Source organism: Callorhinchus milii, unplaced genomic scaffold (assembly GCF_018977255.1).
Source record: "Callorhinchus milii isolate IMCB2004 unplaced genomic scaffold, IMCB_Cmil_1.0 Scaffold2, whole genome shotgun sequence".
Classification (NCBI taxonomy): Eukaryota; Metazoa; Chordata; class Chondrichthyes; order Chimaeriformes; family Callorhinchidae; genus Callorhinchus; species Callorhinchus milii.
Window position 1 is genome coordinate 9,552,282 of NW_024704743.1, and position 24,866 is coordinate 9,577,147.

At 42.5% G+C, this 24,866-nt stretch overlaps 1 protein-coding gene across 1 annotated transcript in view; it reads right to left on the reverse strand.

Annotated features, from left to right (window-relative positions):
- LOC103185189 (partitioning defective 3 homolog) overlaps positions 1-24,617 on the reverse strand; it is a 524,401-nt gene extending 499,784 nt beyond the window's left edge. Inside the window, exon 1 of the mRNA XM_042331877.1 lies at positions 24,156-24,617. Coding sequence (XP_042187811.1) covers positions 24,156-24,275 — 120 coding nt within the window. The 5' untranslated portion in view covers positions 24,276-24,617. The remainder of the gene's footprint in view (positions 1-24,155) is intronic.
- Between the last annotated feature and the right edge of the window lie 249 nt (positions 24,618-24,866).

Here is a 24,866-nt window from a genome sequence, read left to right on the forward strand (position 1 = left end):
TCAAATAAGGATGGATTAGGTTCATACACCGGTACATAATATGAAGACATTTAAGAGGGGACCCAATAGGAGTGTTTAAAATTATTAAAGGGCTCAATAAGGTTAGAGGCTGTTTCCACTGGTGAGGGAGACCGTAATCAGGGGACACAAGTATAAGTCTGTGATTAGGGGATCTAAAAGAGAATTTAGGAGGAATTACGTCATACAGAGGGTAGTGAGACTGTGGAACTCGCTGCCTGAAGCAGTGGATGAATCAGATAGTGTAGACGCATTCAAACAAGAAAATAGACTTTCACGTGAGGGAGAACGGAATAGTAGGGAGTAAGGAATGGATGAAGACTTGTGTAGAGTATAAACACCAGCTTGTGTAACCAGTTTCCATTCTGTATATTCTTTGTAAATAACAAACAGCCACTAAGCAACATACTACAAGATAAACATTGCAGAATGAAACAAATCACCTTCAATGTAATAAATAAATCTCGACACCTCCATCAGATGTCAGCCTGGCTCAGTTGAGTCAGAAGATCACCTGTGAGTCAGAAGATTGTGGGTTCAAGCCCCACATCAGAACTTTGAGCTCATAGTCTAAACTGACATTATAGTGCTCGGAGAGTGTTGCACTGCCAATGGTGATGTCCTTTGGATGAGAAGTTAAACTGATATCCCACCTAGAGGTGAAAGCCAACAATCCCACATCATTATTTGAAAAAAGGGAGATTTCTTTTGTGTCCTGGCCAACATTCCCTCCGATAAAATTGATCATTTATTTTGTAGCTGTTTACAGAACACTGCATGCAAAATTCCTTTTCAAAATTGACCTACCCATTTGTCTACAAAATGGTCATTAATAACAATAAATAATTGTTTGATATAGGTCCTTTCACATTAGGAGGATGCCTCAAAGTGCTTCACAGGATTTACTGTTAAGAATAGTGACTGTGTTTTGTAGTCAAACATGTCAGCCAATTCTCATCTCTAAAGTAAATCCAGTAAATTTTCTCCCTCATTAAGATAAGCAGAGGCAGAATTACATTGCATTCCATATAATGTCCGTGGTTTTCAGTTTAAATAATACTATTTAAGGCAGGGCAAATATGACAGAAATTAAGAAAAGATGCACTGCTTCTGAATTCATGATTAGCTGTTAAATAAAACAGTGAATTAATAGAAACATTTTGTGTGAAGTTTGGAATCAAATATTTGGCTCAAATTCGATTGCAAAATTGTGCTGGTCAATGAATAACTAACGGTGCAAAAACTTTGCGACACAAAATCAACAAAGTTGCTCTGTTTTCTGTGTGAGATCGTCCCTGGGTCACTTTCCCACCCATTTTGCTTCCCTTGCTTGCTGGCTGCTGCAAAGTCTGTTCTGGGACTGGACCTAATCATCTGTGTGTGTGTTGGGGGTGGGGTGGGGGGGAAGCTAATAATAGCAAATTGACATCCAAGTATGGCCACAACAAAGTAGACTAGTTCATAATCCCTGCCCTTGATACAGGGCCTATAATGTCAAGAACGTCTCAAAGCACTTTGCAGAGTTTCAGCAAAGCGTACAGATTATTCCTCGGTGAACGCAGAAGCAAATTTGTACCACTCATCAACGTTAATAATAATAAATTGGTCATTTCAATCCAAGACTGTTTGTGGGACACTGCTGTGCACTATCGGCTGCCATGTTTCACCCACAAAATATACAGTCAATTCACTTGACAGTATATTCTGTGAAGCACTTTGAGAGGTCTCGAAGATGTGATAAGGCCGTTTATCAAATGCAAGGATTATTATTATTATTCAAAGACTGTCAGTTGCCATAAACTGTTGAAAATATTCATTCTTATGCAGAATTGCTCAGCATGCTTACAGCAGCGCGGTTAAAACAAGCAGTGTGGTACGATTTCCGATACTGGAGGTGGCTAGAGAAAGGTTCTATATTACCTCCACCCCCTCAAAAAAAACTTGCCTTACTCATCTTCTGAAGACAATACCTCACATTGAGGATATTAGTTATCCAAAATTGATATCCAAGCACATCAAGAATCGATGGGGATGCTTAAAAGGGAGAGGGAATAGATGGGTATTGGTGAGGAGACTAGGGATGCTGGGGGCTCTGTGTCATGAACCAGTTGGGCTGAATGGCCCATTTCTGTGTCATATCACTTCTACATAACTCTGGGTAAATACTGAGAACTAAGGGGATAAATAGCTATGGGGGAACGGTGGGCAAATGAGATTCAAAGATCTGCCATGATCTGATAAAATAACACAGCAATGTCAATGAGCTGGGTGGCTTCCTCCTGCTCTTATGTTTCTAAAAAGAGGATTACAGATCTAATTCTCAGATTTTCAAAACAGCACAAGACATTGGCATTCTTCTCCAGTGCTGAAACAGGAGCCAAAGACTTCAGGAACATTCTTTTACCACACCCGTCTGAAACCATATTATGCAGCAATAAAACCAAGTGCAATACATATCTCAGAGTTCAGGAGCTGATTCTGCTTTAATAACCTCTCTTGTTGAAATAAGTCTGTTGCCTCAGCATCCAAGCCTTCCTAAGTGCATACTTCTACTCAAGACCTGTAGAATTCAAACATGTCAAGGTGGAAATTTATGTGTGGCATTTGCAATGATACTCCACAAATAATTTTTTGAATAACTAAGTATTTTTCTCATACTAAAATGCAGTAAAATCCTTTATTCAATGTAAAATAAATATGACCCTGGTAACAGAATGACAACTTTACCTTTGACCTATAACACATTCAGCACCTCCTATCAATGTGGTACCTCAGTGCCACCATGTGATACACAAAGATGTTTGGTTACCAAGAGCTGTAGCAAAAGGTGGGGGAAATGGGATTAAAAGATCTGCCACGATCCCCAAGCCATTTGTCCAAAGCACCTTACAAATTTCAATCGAATAGTTCCCTTTAGACTGAACTGATTCAATAACAAGCATCCGAGTGCCATTACCTCTTGCTATCAGTGACTTATAATGCACACCAATGCAGTTTTGAAGGAGCACTGTACTCTCAGAGTTGCAGTCCTTCAGATGAGACTTCAAACCAAAGTCTCACCGAAAGCCAGTTGCGCCTTAAAGATCCCAAGGCATTACTCAAAATGAGGAGAGATTATTTCAGTATCCTGGCTAACAATCCCCCAAATAAAATTAGTCATTCATTTAATGGCTGCGTGTGGGGATTTGTTGTGCACAAATTGGCTGCCTCAAATGGCCTACAAACACAGTCAAATCCTATGAAGCATTTTGAGATGTCTCGAGGAATGATGTGATAAGGCCCTGTATCAAATGAAAAGATTATAATGCAGTTTAAATTTTGTACCAGATTACCATATTCCACTTTCAAACTATTCTGAATTTGTAGTCATGGAAACAGAGCTTGATTCCAATTGTTTACAAATCCGTAACAATGCTTTAAAAAAACTCACACGACCACATGAAAATTTAAATAAATCATCAAAATGTTGCCTGAAATGTGTGTTCATAAAATTACATTTGCCAAATTATTAGCAGTAGGAAACAACCTTGTGTGTCTCTGACATGCCAAATGTGAACAGTGGCTATAGGCAGCTTAGCATGTGCAATCCTTTAGTTGATAAACTGTACTGCCCAGCTGTCTCATGAATAATCTTGGCAATAAAACTTAAACTATTCCCATAGTGAGTAGTATCCTACAGTCAATTATTGAGCATCAAAATTTAAAGCCTGAAGCACTTTCTGGCCAAACACCAGTGTGACCATTCCATTTGGAGTCCTGTAGCGTAGTAGTCAGCGTACTCATCTTGCAAAAAGAGGACCCAGGTTCGATTCCCGACCAGACGAAACCTTCGGCAAGTTTCCTAACTCCACACTCCTTTGTTTACCCAGCAGTAAGTAGGAACTCGGTTGTTAGTTGATTGGAGGATCTCTTTCCAGAAGTAATAATTAGTCAAAAAAAATTGTTCACTAATCAGTGACTGTTGTACGCAATTGGCTGCAGTGTTTCGCCCACAAAATACAGTCAACAATATATTCTGGGAAGCGCTTGAGATATTTCAATGACATGATTAGATGCTGTATGAAATTCAAGGATTATTATTTATTTAGGCATTTTACAGTACAGATCCTGCTGTTGATGAAGCATTAAATTCTCTTTGGACTGAAGCATACACTGCTTCAGTCCAAAGAGAATTTAATGCTTCATCAACATAACTGCTTAATCCATCTCGGGTTACACTGACTACACAGTACAACTACAACCAATGGAAAACCATGCATTTAAATTTATAAAGATCGTCTCTCAGCCTACCCGCCCCTCCATCAGCAGACAACCTTTCATCCATTCCAGAGTCATTCTAACCTAGAGTATTTCCAAATCACTCATTCTCGTTCCAAACCCACTTCAAAATGTACCTCCTTGCCCACATCTTGATCATTCACCTCCCCACCTTCTTCGACTCCCAGCCCCCAGCTCAGGTGCCCAGCCAGCAGTGTGAAGCACTTTGAGACAACTTGCATTTACATTTCGCCCTTCACAGGGTAGCTTCAGCGAGATGTCCTTCCAATGTGAATGGTGCTATATAAGTGTAAATTGTGCTGAACACTATGTTAGATGTTTCAACTGTTAATAAACAAGCTGAATGGAAAAGCACGTAACATTCAGCAGTGTTCCACTACCAGTTAGCAGAACCATTGTTTAAGCAAGCGTGCTTTCAGCTCTATTACACCCAAGTTCTAAGCAGGATCTCCTTGGAACTGAACTGGATACAAGGTGACATGCCTGGCAATGGAATATCAGAATTGAGCCAGCCCTCTGTGGTGGTCACGGTAGTCCGGTTCTGCAGAATTCCAGGCCACTGCTGATGACAGCACAGTCAGCCTGGCTCATCAGCAGGACTTGGAAGGGAAGACCAGTCACTCCGGGCAGGAAGTCATCCTGAAGCACTTTGAGACGTCTAGAAGACGTGAATAGCGCTATATCAAATGCAAGGATGATTATTATTCAGCTCCTGTTAACCCTGCAAGCCAAAGCCCTATTGGTATGGTGGTCCTGGCTGGACAAGCAGTGGGAAAGCTTGCCGGACAGCAATATCAATAGCAAGCTATGCGGCTTTAGCTGGTTAGACTCCGCATTACCCCGAAGGGGTTCCCAAGCCTTGGTTCTTCACAACCTCTGCCTAATACATTCCGGAATTAGGACAAAAAAAATAGTACTGTAGCACTGACCACAAAGTTTAAAAATAATTTGAAGTATATATGCTGTGAAAACTTGATTACCAATATTGTACCAATTAAATCCTTTAATAAAGCAAAAGCTGAACTTACCTGATAGGACAGGAATAAGGTGTAGATAGAGACTAATCAAACAGTCGATGGAACTGGAGGCTTCCTGACCAATGGAATGTTATGAGGAAAGCAATCAGGGATGAATGAATGATCGTAATAGATTATTTCCACTGGTCAATGAACCATTAACAAAAAGGCACAAATTTCCCATCATCACAAATTAAAGGGAAGGTTAGCAAAAAAAACTACTGTTCAAACAGAGTCCAAAGATTTATTTTAGAATGAAATCAGATAGATCCTTGAGAACATTAAAGAGTACGAATAAGCAAGCAAGAGCGTGAGAGAGTGTCTAAGAGAGAAAGAGACAGATTATAATAATAATCCTTGCATTTGATATAGAGCCGTATCACTTTGTTGAGACGTCTCAAAGTGCTTCACAGAATATACTGTGAATTGACTGTGTATTTTATGGGCGAAATTAGATGGCTTATGTGGAGAAAAGCTCCATCCACACAGACGAGATGAGCCAAATGGCCGATCTATGCTGCATTGTGCTAAGATTTTATTTAGGTTGCAAGAGAGATTCTAGAGTTCCACGCAATTACTGTTGGGAGGTCAGTGGGGAAACTGCAGAACCTCCCCTCAATAGATTAAGTAAACGGGCCAACTCCCTCAACGCTTCTTCATACGTAAATGAGCCATAGAGTTTCAAAGGACTCGGAGTTGAATGGCCAGTCTTTATTGCTTACACCCTGTTAAACTTACAATACGGCCTTCAGCTACAGCCTCGAAATCAGAGGTAGCACTTTAGCACAGCATTGCTCTTGCCACCACACCTCCCCAAGTGATGACAAACAATAGAATATATATTTAATAGTGCCTTTCACATCGGGAGGACGTCCCAGGATATTTTAGTTAGCTAGGACATGGTTGAGGGGAAAGCAACATCAACAGGGCAATAAACACCTCAGTGCTGACTTGTCTTGGGGGAAGGCATGTCAATGCTCACATGCTTGAGCTCACATATGAATGACTGTCACCTGGATGAGTCACCAGAACAAGTGGAATTGTATCCCAGTGCCTACAGTGGAGAGGAGAGAAAATTAGACAGAGAGGGAGGGAGAATAAAAGCCAGGTAGAGTCCACAATGAGTTAAATTACACAAGGTTCTTGAAAGGAACAGACTAGAAGGACTGAGTATCTCCATAGAACCGCAGAAATTTAAAGGGACTCATCCCGTAGTCTGTGCTGGCTCTTTTCTTTCAAAGAACAATCCATTCAGTCCCATTTATCTATCCTTTTTTCCCCAGTACACTTGAAAATGATCAGAACCACAAAAATTCACACAATTTTTCCCATTTCCTTGTATTAAAAAAAATGCTGGTCAATTACTCAGCACTCAAATCTGACTATTTACTAAGTGCACGGAGATAATCAGCCATCCCAAAGCTTATGACTTACACTGTCAAATAATCAAGGTCCTTTCTCAAACCACTGCCAAGTTTAGAGAATCCTATTGTCCAGACTCCCATTTAAAACCAGAACATCTGACAGCAGCTTGTGCTCTACACGGTTGACTGGGGGCCCTAAGAGGTAAACAAATACACGCAGAATTGTAGATGACTAAGGCACAAGGCTGCAATTTTAAACTGAGGTGTTCAGATAAAGTAAAGAGAAAGTGGTTTATGGCATCATCCGCACCTACATCCCTTTCAGCTTTCAGAATGCAGTCTCAATACAACAAAGAACATGCTGACATTCAAAGGGCTGAAATTACGTAGCATCAATAACTTGAGTGTGTTTATGTGGGGGGGGGAATGGAAAGACGCTGCTGTGATCGGATTATTCCACAACCATCATCACAGCTGGGTGCGATCAACAAATTACTCTCCAGTTTCCAAGCACAAATTGCAGGGGCAGATAATGATTTTGACTGTATGTTACTATCTTATTTTCTCCCCTTTCTTTTCGGACTTCTAACCCTAACCACTGTTTAATTCCACTCTTACAGATCTGGTTTTCAGTTTATGGGAAATCACAGGTTTTGCTGCACAATCTTGACTCCCAGATAAAAAGTTGCAAACAAGCATCTTGGATTCAGAGATGCATTAAGAAGGCGCTCCAAGGGTATTAAGGTAACTCTTCAATCTCTGGATGGTAGAAAGGAAACTAAAAATACATTAAACAAAAGGCAAAATACTGCAGATGCTGGAAATCTGAAATAAAAACAGAAGTCGCTGGGAACAAGCAGCAGGTCAGGTAGCATCTATGGAGAGAGAAAAATTAGTTAACGTTTCAGGACAATGACTTTTCATCAGACGTTTCGGCCTGACAAAAAGGTCATTGACCTGAAACGTTAACTAATTTTCTCTCTACGTTGATGCTGTCTGACCTGCTGCGTGTTCCCAGTAACTTCCGTTTTTATTCTAGAAATACTTTGATGGGTTGGGTTTGGTAAACAATTCCCCAGTTGTTTTTCTTTAACAACAACAAACTTTGTCTTGATTTAAGATTGGGTCAGCAGCTGAAAAACGTTCATGCTTCAATTTCTTTGAAACCGAGACACACAACCCTGAACAACACAGCTTCGTCCAGAAAGTCTAACTACCACACTATAACCTGCACTTGCCAAGTCAAGGGATTCTGGCAGAGAAAATAAAATACTTAGGGACAATTCAGGAAAATAAAAGTTTAAGATTAATCTCAGAGACAGCATACAGTGGGACAAGAGGGCACAAGTTCAGAATTCATCAGGGCAATTCTAGGACAGATACAAGGAAGTCTCTTTGCATTGTAGGAAAACAGCTGGAACAGGTTATGATGGTAGAGGCCATGACACTGGACTTATTTTAAAGCTTGTTGATGCTGAATTGAGAAGACAGTGGGTGTTCTGATCTGGAAGGACAGAGAACAGCAGAACGTTGTTTATGAATTTGTGAGATTTTCGTTCCATAGATTAACTAATTAAAGTACCTGTAAGAAATAATAATAATCCTTGCATTTGATATAGCGCTTTTCACATTTTCTAGACTTCTCAAAGTGCTTCACAGAATACACTGTAAAGTGCAGTGACTGTATATTTGTGGGCGAAACGGAGCAGCCAATTGCGCACAGCAGTGTCCCACAAACAGAGTGCGCCACCTTTCCTTTCGCTTACATTGACACAAGAAATTTTAAAGTACAGGAAGGGGGAAAAGATATTATGGTTTCCTCTCCTGAGGATCACCAAGAGAAGTTCTGGGCAAGATCAAAGTTTGGCTATGATACCCTCACTATTGGCAGGTCTTTGAATTCTTACTACCTAAACTGACAAGGGAAGGATGGTCACTTGAGCAGATAACAGAGAGCTTCTACTGTCCCTGAAATTTTGTATCCCAATGTAAACCAGAACCCTCAGGAAAGGACAACAAAATGAATGAGGAGAGACGGGAAAGAGACAGAATTTGAAAATACTGCATAATCTAAAATCCCCAAAAAGCTAAGCATGTCAATTAATAATCACACAGAATCTGGAGACTATTTAAACAAAGCCATTGCGACTCTAATTAAATATAGGACGCGGATCACAATTTTCCAAATGATTCTGAATGAAAGACTCTGAGATGAAGTCAGCTTTAATTATACTTTCACAAAATATGCCTTTATATTTATGTAGTTCAATAGAAGACTGAACAAGCAGGACTATAATTGGTTTTTTGAAAACATGAATCTTATTGATCCAACTGAGTTAAGATTTATAGCATTAGTTGCAAAATGTTCATTCATGCCTGGCCACAGGGACTTGTGACACCTCGAGACAAGTTGTTTATTATTGAATATCAGAATAGGAGCCATCATTTACTATTCTGTGAAGTACAAAAAAGATGCATCATTCTTGTCCATTATATAGGGAGGGTAATTGGTCAATACAACTGAAAAATACCCACCCATTGGCTTGTGTCAAGTCGCTGGGGCATCAGCAAGATTCTCTCAAAGACATTTTTTCAATTTGTTAATATTCTACCGGTCGGCCCACTGCTCTTCTGTGGAAAGTCACTGACTGTTTCCTGTATTACAACGGGGGGCAGAATTCATAGACAATTGGAATTCTGTCCTCATCTAACACACAGACAAATACACTTTCCAGAAAGAGATGACAAGTAATGAAGACCAATTACCCTCCTGAGCCCCGTGGATGTACACATGTAAGTGCCTACACAGGGTGATCCAAAAGTCCTCGAATGTCTAATGAGATGTTCAAATGTATAGTGTGCAGACACATACACACATCAACTCGGTGACAAAAACTTTCACAAACGCATTGAAAGACATCTCCTCTAATAGCTGCACACTGTCTAATATAACAATCAATAATTAAAAACTCTATGAGTAAGGACTTCTGATTCACCCTGTATTTGTGGAGCTCCCTTGGAACACGTGTCCAATTCTGGTCTCCACACTATAAAAAGGATAGAGAAGCAATGGAAAGAGCAGTGTAAGTTTACAAGGCTGATACGAGGGCTGGCAGGAGAGACTGGATAGGTCAGCCCCATTTTTGATAGAGAAGCGATGTTTAATAGAGGACCCAATAGAAGTGAGGTGGTTAAATAAAACACTGAGGTGGATAGATATTCTGTGCCCACAGCATTTATAGTCGATTCACTTTACAGTATATTCTGTAAAGTGCTCTGAGACATCTCCAAGATGTGATCAGACTCTATATCAAATGCAAGGTTTATTATTATTTGTTAAGTCAAGGTATTAAGGGATACTGGTCAAAGGTGGGTAATTAGACTTGAGGTACAAATCAGCTATGATGGCTATTCTGTTTCTACGTTTCTAAGTCCAAAATCGAGGGTATACGTTCAGCCACCTCTGCCACGTCCACTGCCATCCCCACATCACCTCTCCCTCATAACCCACCCCCCACCCATCCCCCCATACTCCTTCAACCCTATTTCTCCCTCCTCCCTCACTGCCATCGTTCGCAAACTTAAACCCACCACCTGCTCCCTCCATCCCATCCCCACTTCTCTCCTCATCTCCCAGCTCCACCTTCTGGTCCCTCTTCTGTCTGACGTCATCAAGCTCTCCTTGTCAACCTGTTCACTTCCCACCCCCCTAAAAACAGCCGTCATCACCCCCAGCCTGAAAAAACCTTCCCTGGACCCATCCCTCCTCTCCAGCTACCGCCCCAGCTCTAACCTCCCATTCCTCTCCAAGGTCCTGGAACGAGTCATCGCGTCCCAGCTCCGCTTCTTTCTTTCTCACCATTCCCTCTTTGTACCTCTTCAATCTGGCTTTCACGCTGCCCACAGCACGGAAACAGCCCTGGTCAAAGTCACTAATGACATTCTGAACATCTGTGATCAGGGCTCCCTCTGCCTCCTTGTCCTCCTCGACCTCTCTGCCACCTTCAACACTGTCGATCACTCCATCCTCCTACACCGCCCCTCTTCTTTACTTAATCTTTGCAGACCTGCCCTTGCCTGGATCGAATCCTATCTCTCTCATCGTCTCCACTTTGTTGCCTCTAACAGTTTCTCCTCCAGCCCCCGCACTGTCACGTCTGGCGACCCCCAGGGCTCTGTCCTTGGCCCTCTCATCTTTAGTATCTACATGCTCCCCCTTGGTGACATCATCCGCAGACATGGGGTCAACTTCCATATGTATGTGGATAATACCCAACTCTATCTTTCTGCCTCCACCCTAACTCCAGAATTATTGCTGTCCTGACAGACTGCCTGTCGGACATCAAGTCCTGGATGAGGGCAAATTTCCTACAGTTGAATGAGGTCCTCCTGATTGGCTCACGCCAGTGCCTCTGCACCTCAAGCTCTGGCAGCATCAACCTCCATGGTTGCACACTACAACTCACCAAGCCAGTCATGAACCTAGGTGTCTTGTTCGACCCTCAACTGTCTTTTCTTCCCCACATCCAAGCCATGACCCGCTCTGCCTTCCCTCACCTCCGTAACATCGCCCGACTCCACCACTACCTCACCCCTCAGGCCGCTGAAACTCTTGTTCATGCCTTCATCACCTCCAGGCTCAACTATGAAAACACCCTGCTTGTCGGCCTTCCCAACTCCTCCCTCCACAGGCTGCAGATAATCCAGAACTAATGCAGCCTGTGTCCTCTCCCGCACCAAACTCCACGACCCCATCTCCCCCATTCTCGCCCAACTCTATTGGCTCCCTATCCTTCAGAGGATCCAGTTCAAAATTCTGGTGCTCACCTACAAAGCCCTCCACGGCCTCGCCCCATCCTATCTCTGTGACCCCCTAACCCCCTACCAACCCACCCGCTCCCTCCGCTCAGCCGGCTCCGGCCTGCTCCACGTCCCCCGACCCACCCGCTCCACCATTGGTGGGAGAGCCTTCAGCCATTCTGCCCCCAACCTCTGGAATTCCATCCCCCAATCACTCCGCCTCGCCCCCTCCTTAGCCTCCTTGTTACTATAGAGCTTACCATGGTCCAACCTTGAGGTAAACCAGGTATTTGTTATAATCATTAAAATTACTCCAAGGTGGACAGCAGGCAATGTGTTCAAATGTTAAAAAAGCACAACTTCAGAGATCTGCTGTATAGCCCATTTACTCCGATCACAAACTCATAAAAGGCTAAAGTTATTCTTCATCTAAACCAAACTTGGGAGTATCTTTGGTGACAACTACAGTTTTTCATTGAATACAAGGAACATGTTAAACAACAACTTACATTTATATAGCGTTCTTCACATGGGTCTTATCACAGAGTGGAACGTGGAAGGCGGGGGAGGTGACAAAAGGTACAGTGAAAATGGAAAGTTTTCAGGTGTGATTTAATAATAATCCTTGCATTTGATATAGCGCTTTTCACGTCGGGAGGACGTCCCAAAGCGCTTCACAGAACACACTGTAAAGTGAATTGACTGTATATTTGTGGGCGAACGCGGCAACCAATTGCGCACAGCAATGTCCCAAAACAGTCGTAGATTGAAAATGACCAATTTATTATTGTTTTGGTTTTGGAGGGATTATTATTAGGCGTGTGGAGTAAGGAAACTTGCCCAAGGTTTCGCCCTGCCTGGAATTGAACTCAGGAAACTCGCTTGCAAAGCGAGTGCTCTAACCACTGAGCTACAAGACTCCAAGATTTGAAGGTTTGAAGGAATGTGCAGAAGACTCCAACCCAGCTAAGTGGATATGGTGGTAGTGGAGTGGGGTGTAAGCAGATCAGAGAGGTTGAAGGGTCCAAAGGTGTGAAGAGATTTGAAAGTGAGTGCGAGGACCTTTGAATCAATCCAGAAACCTTCAAACATGTGACTGTTGAATGTGACTGAACTGTAATAAAAGAAAAGGAAATGTTGTGTGGGGGGATAGGAGTATAAATATAATGTAACTTTGCAATAATGGCTGTATAATTCCATGCAGCAAATTCCATAAATCTCAAGCCATTCATACAAGCTTTCACAAAACAAGTAGAAAAGCTATGTGATTAAGGTCTACATCAAAGAGATTGAATGTTTTAAACATGAATGGGCCATTTTACATTCAACATCTGAGAAACTGAATGAAGGTCCAGTTAAACATTATGCCACCGCAAAAACAACCATGGCAGGCTAAGAGGCGCTTACGCCATGACGGAAATCAAAATAAACTTATTTCAAATTATCAAAGAACACAGGAGCAATAGTTCATTGTGATTGTCAATTTGCAAAAATCACTGTCTAGAAGAAATCTGATCAGATATCTCACTCTCAGATTCCAGCTTCATAGTGATACCACTTCACTACTGAGTCAAATCAACAAAAACAAGTTGCATTTATATAGCGGCTTTCATATCAGGAGGATATTCCAAGGTCTGGACAATGAGAGGTTTGCACCCGAGCAGCAGGCTGGGATCAGAGAGGATCAAGTGGAGAGCAAGGGGAAGGAAGATGACGGAAGGCACAGTCGAAAAGGAAGGTCTTGAGATGGACCTTGAAGAAGAGAAGGAGGGGGTGCGGCGAAAGGACTTTGGGATGGAGTTCCATAGGGTGGAGGCAGAAAGGCTGAAGGCCCGGCCACTGATGGGTGGAGGAGGCAGGACGAGGGACGTGCCCGCAGAGCTGAGGAAGCGGGCAGGTTGGTGAAGCTTTAATCATTTCCCATTTGCAGAATAATGCAAATTTGGATGCTTCCTTGGGTAACTGAAGGTTTGATGAGAGAAAGGTGGGAGAGGAGAAGATGCAGGTCAGAACTCATTCCTTGGCAACATAAGGGTTAGAATTATGGACATCTTGCTGGAACAAATAAATGCACAAAATTGTTACAATTAACAAGTCTCAATCCATGGCAAAACCCCAGCAGTTGATTAATAGTGTTAATTGCTCATTTCACTGACTGAGTGAACATACAACAAAAGTGCTTACTCCTCAGTAAATACAAGGCAATTGGGGTAATGAAACCAAAGGCATTGTAGGCCACCTACTCAATGCAAATTTTAATTATCACTTCCCAGAAGCCTTAAAATCATTAACATCTCAGTTATTCCCTCATCAGGCCATCATTAATGTTATATTACACAGAAGCACCTCAGCTTAAAAATGCACTAACGTTTCCCAATCGATTTTGCAACGTATAAACTTTATATCAACTAGACATTTTCTCTTGTGCTCCCTTTTCTGACACTGTCACACAAAAGCAGTGCAACAAATGTGTCCATTGATTCACAGTAGCCCTGGTACCTGTGATACCTCATTCAAGTAGCATTCCTCCATGTCTGAACACAGACAACAAGATTGGACAAGCAAATCAGATAGTGTAGTGAGGGGTGGGTCAGGGGTTGTGCAGAAATCACAGCCAAACACATGCCTATCTTATCGTTAATATAGTATGCGAACTTCATCAGCAGCAGGAACAGCTCAGATTGGGTGGGATCGGGCTACAGCGAGTTTTCATTCAATTGTACATGTTTAGCAATAACTGGCTGTGACACAACCACCCCCTCCTCCGTTGAAATTCAAAAGGCCAAGCCTCCAAACCATTTGTTCACAACTCAGGGTCTTGCTAGAAGACATCAGCAGCTCATTTCAAGGAATTATAGGAAAATAAATGTTATGACTAAAGATGACAAACAATTGTAAGCCCTTTTTATAACTACATTATTGGACTGAAACAAATAGTCTGTTATTTGAAGCAGAAACTCGCAAGCAGAAGGTAAAATGGGTCATAGAGAAACTCAAGGCTCCACAACCATTTAACTGGCTATAGTCTACTAAGCAGCAGGTCACAGCAAGTTTTCCTCCTTAAACAGAACTATTTGTTACATTTTATGTACAAGAGGAGTCACTTTCAGGACCTATGCTAAATCCAATGTAAAGAAGACAAGCCTATAAATCGCTCCAAAAACAATCTTGTAATTCTGCAGTGCTGTTCAATGCACACTGGGACTTTGAACTCACAGCCTAGGCTGACTATCCAGTACAGTGCTCAGGGAATGCTGCATTGTCAGAGGTGCTGTTCTTCGGATGAGATACTAAATCGAGGTCCCATCTGCCTGTTCAGATGGACACTAAAGATCTAAATGGCACGATTCAAAAAGAAAAGGAAGTTTCTCCCAATATCCTGGCCAACAATCCTCCAGATAAAATTGATCATTTGCTTCGTGGCTGTTTGTAGGACTTTGTTTTGACAATTTAATGATGTGATAAGGCAGGTGCTCTAGAAAATGTAAGGATGATAGTAAACGTTGCATCCTTCAGATAACCTGCAGGAATGACTTCACATAGCTTCAACTGGACTCCATACAACAATGGTGTTAGTCCAGGTCTTCAAACTCATTGCCAGCATAGTACGGGAAAAACAAATTAAATCTAAACTAGGACAGATCTTTAAAGTATTATAACGCTGAACGTGATCATTGTCGTACACAGAATAAACTCTAAGCAGCTCAAGTGCAACACAAGGCCTAGGGTTCACTCTGTTACAATGCCAGTTACATACTCACTGAAGATTGCTATTCTGTAAATGTATACATATAAGTGTATGAATGCCATCTTCATATAAATTTTTACAATCCAAAATCTATGGACCTGTTTCAATCCACCTATATTACTATGAATCAAATTTCTGGATTATTTGACACTAAAATAGAGTCAGGATTAAAGAAGTAATTTGCAAGGTGATGATATTTCAACTTCATGATTTATGACTTTACCTAAGTCTATTGATTGATTTTTAACCCTTTAACTCCAACGAGCTATGAAGCTGGAAAAGCTGGACGTAATGCATTTTGGATACTTTTGGTATACATTGTAACATGCTTGGCCCAGTTGAATTTCCTTTGATCAGTCACAATTAAAGATCAGAGTCACTCAACAAATGTTCCACAGTAGATTCATTGCACCATGAAAGAACTTCCCTTGGATTTGGGGAAATGAATTGTTTTAGTCGTTCAGTCCCATTTCCTTCATGCAGGTTTATGAAAACTTGGCAACTTCATTTAAAGGAGATGCAACAATAGAAGGAAGCCTTTTAATATAAAGAAAGTATCCATTTATATGTTCCCCTACCACATCCTCCCTTTTAAAAGTCTCTTTCTTTGCTAAGTAATCCTCAGCTGAGGGCTCCTGCAGGACAGAGAAAGCTACAGTTTTGCATCAATACCAAGTGTCTGCAAAAAGGTAGGTCAGTGGTGGGAGAGGGGAAAGATTACCTGTGGTCGCATTCATGATTTTACGTAATAATAATCCTTGCATTTGATTTAGTGCCTCATCACGTTGAGAAGTCTCAATACACTTCACCGAATATACTGTAAAGTGTATATTTTGTGGGCAAACACAGCAATCCAATTGTGAACAGCAATGTACCACAATCAGCCATGGAGTGAGAGACTAATTTTATATTGGGGGTTTGTTGGCGAGAACACGGGGAGAAACTCTCTTCTCTATTCAAATAGTGCCACAGGATCTTTAATATCCACCCAAATAATCAGACGAGACCTCAGTCTCATCTGAATGACAGCACTTCCGATAATGCAACAGACCCCCAGCACTGCACTGGAGTGTCATCTTAGACGAGGTGATTCCAAGTCCCGATGTGGGGAATTAACCTGCCACCTTCTGACTCAGAGGCAAGAGCCAGGCTGACACACAATGTTATCAAGTTCACATTACTCATTGTTGTACTAAGTGTACAGTCTGAGAACACAAGACAATTCTCAGTTAATTACTGTAGAAAACAGTAATTCATTAGAGGTGCTCAGAGAATCCTGGGAGGGTGAGCGATGATAAGATGAATGTTGGAATGAACATTACGGAAATGTGCCGAGATGGAAAGTTTATAATTTGTATCTTGCATTCTTCCGCATTCATACTTTTAAGATTATAAGATTGCAAGACAATATTGCAACAATGAAAAACAGCACTAAATATAAGGTGCATGACATTAAAATTAGGCAGGATCTCCTTGGAGATAAACTAGCTCCAAGGTGACATGCCTGGCAATGGAATGTTGGACTCTTAAACTGTGCTACCATTTTGCACAAACAAGACACAAACCCACTGGTTTACCAATGTTCTGCTCCATGAACTGAGATGTAAGTGACTTTCTGAGATTTTTTTTCCAGACAGCATTCCTAATCTTGACTATTAGAGGAAGCATCAAGAACATGTTAAATACTCATAGAATCATCTTGGCTCAGTTGGTAGCATCCTGGGATAGGATGGGGCAGTGGGATTGAAAGCACAGCTTGCTCTAAGAGCTGGTGTAGACTCGATGGCTGAATGGCCTCCTTCTGACTGTAAATTTCTTTGATTCTATGTCACTTCAACTAAGCTTTCAAAAATATGAAGCTCGAATAAGGCACATCCAATGGCATCATATTTCATTTTGTCATTGATGCTGCTGATAATCCTTACTGGTCATTGTAGAATACTGATAGACATGCTCATGATCCTGCTACTTCTCACAACTAAACACTCCATCCACTTCAGCAATACAAGTGCTATTGGGTGAGTTAATCAAGACCTAAAATAATTCATCCAAATGTTGGAAAAATAGAGCTGAATTATTACCATACAGATTCATCAATTTTGAACCAAGTTTTAACCAGCATTAAATACTTGACAAATTCTGCACTTGTATGTAGCGAGATTGTCTCCAAGTGCTTCACAAACACAGGCCAGAGGACCCAAGCTAGAGGAAGATGGGGGAGTGGGGGCAGAAGAGGAAGGTAGTTGAAGCAGGTAAACACAGGACCGGATATTTTGGAAGGTATTGCACAGAGGACTCACAAGGTCCTGAGTCCTGATCTTATTAGCAGTAAATGTTTCAGAGATGAGTCACATTTGAGATAAGGGAAAATGACACTCCAAGCCCATTGGAGACCTTTATCTCAACTGCAACCTATTACTCAAGCAAACACAATGATTTATTAAACTAGCTTCATTGTAACAAATGAATGATCAGAGGCTAGATTATGCGAAGTTGGCAGGGAAAAGAATGCACAAGTTTGAGCTACTTTCGTCCCATTCCAATAGCAATTGAGCAGATCATGTTGACCTAATTGTCAAAGCTATAAATCAAAGGGTTTTTCTTATTAGGATTTTCTCAGTAACCTAGAATAAAATTTATTCCAAAGTACAGTGATAATAGTTCAAACATATATTTTTGAGCTAACATTTTGTAAGTAAGTGCTCAATTGATAGCACTCTCACCTCTGAACCCATATTGTCTATTTTAACACTCCAATGCATTGCTGGGGGTGTGCTGCATTGTTGGAGATGCCATCCTTCAGATGAGATGTTAAACTGAGGTCCCATCTGACTATTCCAGTGGATGTTAAAGATCCCATTCCATGATTCAAAAGGAAGGGAATTTCTACCGGTGTCCTAGCCAACAATTCGCTAATCACTCCATGGCCGTTTGCAGGACATTGCTGTGTACAAACTGGCTGCCACATTTGCCTCCCCAAAATACAGTCACACCACTTCACAGTATATCCTGAGAAGTGCTTTGAAACGTCTTAATGCTGTGCTAAAGCGCTATTTCAAATGCAAGAATTAATTATCTAAACAGTTGGGGTAAAGGGTGATGTTACGAAAGGCAATGAGGCTCAAAGGCTCATTAGTTATATTGGAAACACAGGAGAACAGTGAAAGGTTGTTCCATAGATCCTTATTAATAATAATCATCTTCGCACTTGATATAGCTCCCTATCACGTTGAGATGACTCAAAGCGCATCATATACTGTAAAGGGGTTTGACTATTTTGTAGGTGAAACGTGGCAGCCAGTTTGTGCACAGCAATGTCCCACAAACACAATCCTTTTCTCATTTATCCTAGAGGATTTAACAACCATAACTGTTCCTGAAGTTATTCAGGATTAAGACATTTAGGACATTTAAACACTTCTGGACATTTGAAAATAGGTGTAGAAAAGAGTGTCCAAGTGTGAGACAGTCAGCCTTGAGAATCTTAGTCATCTTCTGGTTCTATCTGTACTCACATTCACAAACATCAGAGGCTTAGTGAGAGGTCTGCTGCAATCACCATTTCTCTCTTCTTCTCCTGCCTCCCCTAGTAGTTAATATTAATGTCACTTAACACCTTTTTAAAAAGATCATCATGAATATCTGATGAAGAACATATTTTGAGGACTATAAATGCAGATCATAGAATGTATCAATAAAATAAAAGGTAATTAGGCCCATCGAGTCTAAAGTCTCTATATGAGTCACTATGCCACTCACTCCCATACCCTTTAATATTTTTCTTTTCAAGCATCTACTGAATTCCATTTTCTTTCAATCAATTGCTGATTATTCAAAGTACTTCACAAAGCATCACGATTCCTGCAGTGCTAACGACATGCACAGATCTCTCAAACAGCACAGGGCAGCAGGCAACCTTGTCTCAGTAAGAGTCAATGCAGAAGAGAGAAGATGGACAGAAAATTGGATTGGATTTTCACTCCATCAGAATATGATCTGAAAATTGAAACAAACCGTTATCCTCTGGATCTCCGTTACCCTCTGGATCTCATCCTCTATATTGTAATAATCCTTGCATTTAATATGTGGATGATTGTGGGCAATATGTTGTATAATAAACAAGCAGATGCACACTTTGCTGCTGACAACTCGGCCACTACCTCACCCCTCAGGCCGCTGAAACTTTTGTTCATGCCTTCATCACCTCCAGGCTCAACTATGCAAATGCTTTGCTTGTCGGCCTTCCCAACTCCTCCCTCCACAGGCTGCAGATAATCCAGTACTCTGCAGCCCGTGTCCTCTCCCGCACCAAACTCCACGACCCCATTGGCTCCCTATTCTTCAGAGGATCCAGTTCAAGATCCTGGTCCTCACATACAAAACCCTCCATGACCTTGCCCCACCCTACCTCTGTGACATCCTAAGCCCCTACCAACCCGCCCGTTCCCTCCACTCAGCTGGCTCTGGCCTGCTCCACGTCCCCCGACCCACCCTCCCCACCATTGGCGGGAGAACCTTCAGCCACTCTGCCCCAATCTCTGGAATTCCATCCCCCAATCATTTTGCCTCGCCCCCTCCTTAGCTTTCTTCAAGTCCCACCTCAAGACCCTTCTCTTCGACCATGCCACCGGCCACCCTCCTTCCCCTCCCCCCCACCCACCCGACCCCAGCTCGGGTCTGAAATGCTTTACTCTGTCTAGTGCCTTGGGACGTCTTCCCAACGTGAAAGGAGCTATACACATGTAATCTTATTGTTGTTGTTAACAAACATACCGATACTTAGGCCTGATTTATCTCGTGGATTTCAGTATTGTCTGCAACCATCAGGTCATAATAAAATGTTACATTTCAGAATTCAGTGTTTCAAGACATTTGGCCTGCCAATAGCTACAGGTTTTAACCAGTGAACAGATTTCTACTATTTTAGGACACTGACATGTTATCTGACTGCCATACAGTAAAATTAAAACTGGGGTGACCATTTGCTGGGAAGCTGGCTTGATGAGCTGTGGCGTTAATCAACTCTGTAACCTTGGGTCAGAGAGGAAACCACAGAAAACTTTTTTTAAAAAAAGGACACAAAATAATCAGCAATTTGCAGGCAAGAAAACTGTAATTATTAGATTTGTTTGGATTATGAAGTCAATATGTGTGTCACCTTGGTTCATTTGATTGTATTCATGACTCTGGATCAAAAGGCTGTGTGTTCAAGCCCCACATCAGGACTTGAGCTCATAGCCTTCGGCTGACACTCTTGTACAGTACTCAGAGAATAATGAATGATGAGACTCAATTCACGACTGTTTGTGGGACACCTCTGTGCGCAATTGGTTGCTGTGTTTCGCCCACAAAATGCAGTCAATTCACTTTACAGAAAAGTGAAAAGTGCTATATCAAATTCAAGGATTATTATTATTATTTTTCACTGTCACATTTATTCAATGTGTTGAGTTGTTTATTCTATGTGGAAGATGTTATACAAGTGTGTACTGTATTCTGAACAAATTAGAACAGCAGTGCCAGTTGATGACAAAGTAACGAATTGTAGTGTTACCAATTGCAATGTTCCTTACAGTACAATACTGGAGACCCATGGATAATCAAGCATATTGATTGGCAATTCAATTATCTTAAGCAGAAGCTTCTTTAGCACATGATTACTGTTGCGTTTCCATTGTGCTTCATCAAATAGCAATTCCTCAACCTATTTACATTACCTTATTGGGATACTTGCTACCTTGGTGGCAAACAATGCATTAATATATATACCAATTATTCTTAAAATCCACCTAAGTTTAATTAATCTTTTCAAAGAAGTAAAATGTTTACAATGTTTATTTTACTGCATGTGAACACAAAACAAGGGGACATAGTTTCAGCTATTCCAGGATAGGATTGTATATAAACAGTCACATAAATGAGAAAAGCAATTGTGACCCACAGTAAAGTTATATTTTAACACCAGATCCACAGAAGACTGGTACAATCAGCCAATAATTATAATCCTTGCATTTGATATAGCGCCTTATTACACCATTGAGTCTCTCAAAGCACTTCACATGATATCCTGTGAATATTGTATTTTGTGGGAGAAATACTAAATCACTGCTGATGTCAGCGGATGATCAAAATAGAAGTTAATGCAGGAGGTAACTGCCTTATTCATTTACAAAATTACAGTCACTACATTTATAGTGATTCCTGTGAAGCATTGTCCAGGTGTTAAAGGAACCATGTCAAAAGCAAGGATTACTTTTACAATAACTGAATTGAGTTTAAGAGGGGACCTGATAAAGCCATTTAAAATTAAGAAAGGATTTGATAAGATGGACATTAATAGACTCTATCCACTTGTTGTTAAATCCAAAACAAGGGGACATAAATAAAAGATAGCCAGTAAAAGATCTAAAGGGAGTCTAAGGTGAGGGTGGCAAGAATGTGGAACTCACTGCCATAAACTGTGGTTAAAGCAGAAAGCATCAACACACTTGATAGGAGAGGGGATTAGGAGGGGTCAAATTCATTTGGATGGGTTAAATTCAGTTCAATTTATCCAAACACCAATTTAATTTGTAGCTGGATTAAAAACAATGGGCATCTGGGAAATCCACCACACACACTTTGTATGGCAGTATTTATGGTGAATGTGCAGAAAGATGACTTCAGTGAGCAAGTAACAAACATACAGAACAGGCTCCCTAAGCGAGACAGTGGAAGCAGAAAGTGTCAATTCTTTCAAAATACATTAGATACATTTCTGTTAGGAAATAATACCTCAGGATACAAAATATTATTTAGGCCATGACATGCGACTGCCAGTATGGTGAAAAATGAATGAATGGACGGACCTTGGTCTTCTTTTGTCTAGCAAATTCTTATGCTTCATGTGCATTGAAAAGAATTTTGTTGTCCTGGGAAAAACTTAGCATCTCTTTATGATACGATATATTTTTGTCTGATGCTGCACATATCAACTCAAATTAAGTCAATGCTGTAAAGGTTACAAAATTAGCTCTCTCTATAAATAAAAAGTCACAAAATGTGCACTGTAGCAGAAGGCAATTCAGCAAATATGTCACAAGAAACTGGGACTGCTTTAAATCACTGAGACAATACTAAAGCTCCAGCCAATAGATGGGTTAATCAGGATTTCTATATTATTTTAGCACATAGCAAAAGTATGTGAACTTCAAAATAACCAACTTACACATCTATTTCAACCAGAAGTATATCCCCTCCAGGACAATAATTCCTGCAACTTCTATTGTTTCAACTCTGGTCTGTTGCTCTCTTTGCTCCCCATCAGTGTGGCCAAACCTTAAGCCACACTGCACCCCCTCTCCTCCACCCCCATACTCACCTAAAACTAGATCTGTGGTTTCTACCTGCCTTGAAAAACCTCATAAAAACAATTGGGTGTGACTTTGGCCAACATATTTTAAATCTTTTATCACCTTGTGCAATGGCCACTGCTACATTTGTCAAACAATTCAAGATAATCTTTGGTGTGAAAGATGCCTTATAAATACTGTAAATATAAGTTGTGGCTTTGACACACATCCAATGAATGTTCTGCTTTTTTTCTACATAGATGATTTTAACATTTGTTCCAACAAGAAAATAATGCACTGCCAACTCTGATAAACTTGTGCAGCATGTGCAAACACATTTGTACAACTGCACAGCAAGTCAACAGATGATTGGGGTGACTGTATTAGCCGACACTCCCAATATATGATTGAGATGAATATATAAGCCGACATAAACAAACCAAATGTTTCTTTAAAGCGAATAATGGCATTTATAAATGTGGAATATTTGTTCGAGAGAAGCCAAGACATACACAAGTGTTGTTTTATTTGTTCCATTTAAGTTCAGCCCCAGTCTAACCCCAGCCTTGGGTCCTTTTAAGACGTTCTTACAAGTTTTGTCATCTCCATTAATCCCCATTGAAGCAATCACCGAAATCATAACACAAAGCAGAGAGAGAAGAAAAAACTTTCCGGAACATCTTTAAGAAACTATACCAACACAGACTTTACTTTGGGAGGCTGCCTGAGATCCTGTACATTCACCACTTATTCCACATTCCCAACCGTCCCACTTCCCACTTTTTTGGCTTTAAGTTTGGGGGGAGGGGGGTCTACATGTTCACCTCCAGGACCAATAAATAGTAATCCTTCTCCCGTCTTAATCCCCACAAACTCCCCCCAAAAAATCTGGTGTAAAGAAGACGTCCCCCAGGAAAGGAACCCCCTCCCTCAGTACCCCTGCCCTGCCCGGCCCTCCCTGGCCTACCCGGCCCGGCCCTGCCCTGCCTCCCTGCCCTGCCCCCTAGCCTGGCACGGCCCTGCCCCTGCCCTGCCCCCTTGCCCGGCCCTGCCCCTCTGCCTGGCCCGGCCCTGCCCCTACCCCCCGGCCCTGCCCCCCTGCCTGGACCAGTCCTGCCCCTGCCCCCCTGCCCTGCCTGGCCTGGCCCTGCCCCCCCCTGCCTGGCCCGGCCATGCCCCCCCCTGCCCGGCCCTGCCCCCCCCCTGCCTGGCCCGGCCCCCCCCCCTGCCCTGCCCCCCCCCTGCCCGGCCCTGCCCCCCCCTGCCCGGCCCTGCCCCCCCCCCCCCCTGCCCGGCCCTGTCCCGGGAAGGCCTCGGGCTGGAGTTAAATCAGCTTTTCCCAGATGCGCGGACCAAACAGCAACGCATCGGGATCGGGAGCGGAACAGACGGGGAAGTGACGGACACAACAAACGCGCACTTTGTGGAGATATTTTACTTCACAATTTGGGGGAAGAAATGGACTTTTTGAGGTTTTTTTTAAAAAAGGGGAACTTTTTCCCCAATGTTTTTTTTGTGAGGGAGAGGACCCCTGTGAGCGCGGTGCGGGGCGGTGCGGGGCGGCGGCGCCATGTTGCCGCGGTGGGCCGCGGGGGCTCACCTTGGCCAGGGCTCGGCGGTACCTGGTGACCGCCTGCTGGATCAGGCTGTGCACCGTGAGGGCGCCGTCTCCACACGGGACCACCACCCTCGTCCTCCCGAAGCAGACGGTCACTTTCATTCCTCCTCTCCGCGCTCTCCTTTCCTTCTCTTCTTCTCCAAAAAAAAGAGGGAGAAATCCACACGATATAACCCCCTCTCTCCAAACACGAACCTCCGGGGCTGCAATAAGGTGAAGCAGCGATCCCTCTCTCCCTCTCTGTGTCTCACCCTCCGCCCATCCGCCCGACCCCCGGTCTACTGCAGCTTTGGGTACAGTCGGGCGCCTTTCATCGCTCGTTGCCTTGTGGAGCGGCGCTGGAGCTGCCGACGGCCGCCAACACCACCTGTTCCTGCTTTGTGGGGGTGTGAAGAGCAGAGCTGCCTTCCTCCCTCCTCACTCACTCCCTCCCTCCCTCCCTCTCTCCTCACTCCTTCCTCACTCACTCCCTCCCTCCCTCCTCACTCACTCCTTCCTCACTCCCACCCTCCCTCCTCACTCACTCCCTCCTCACTCCCACCCTCCCTCCTCACTCACTCCCTCCCTCCTCACTCACTCCCTCCCTCTCTCCTCACTCCTTCCTCACTCACTCCCTCCCTCCCTCTCTCCTCACTCACTCCTTCCTCACTCACTCCCTCCTCACTCACTCACTAATTCACTGCCTGTGTGTGT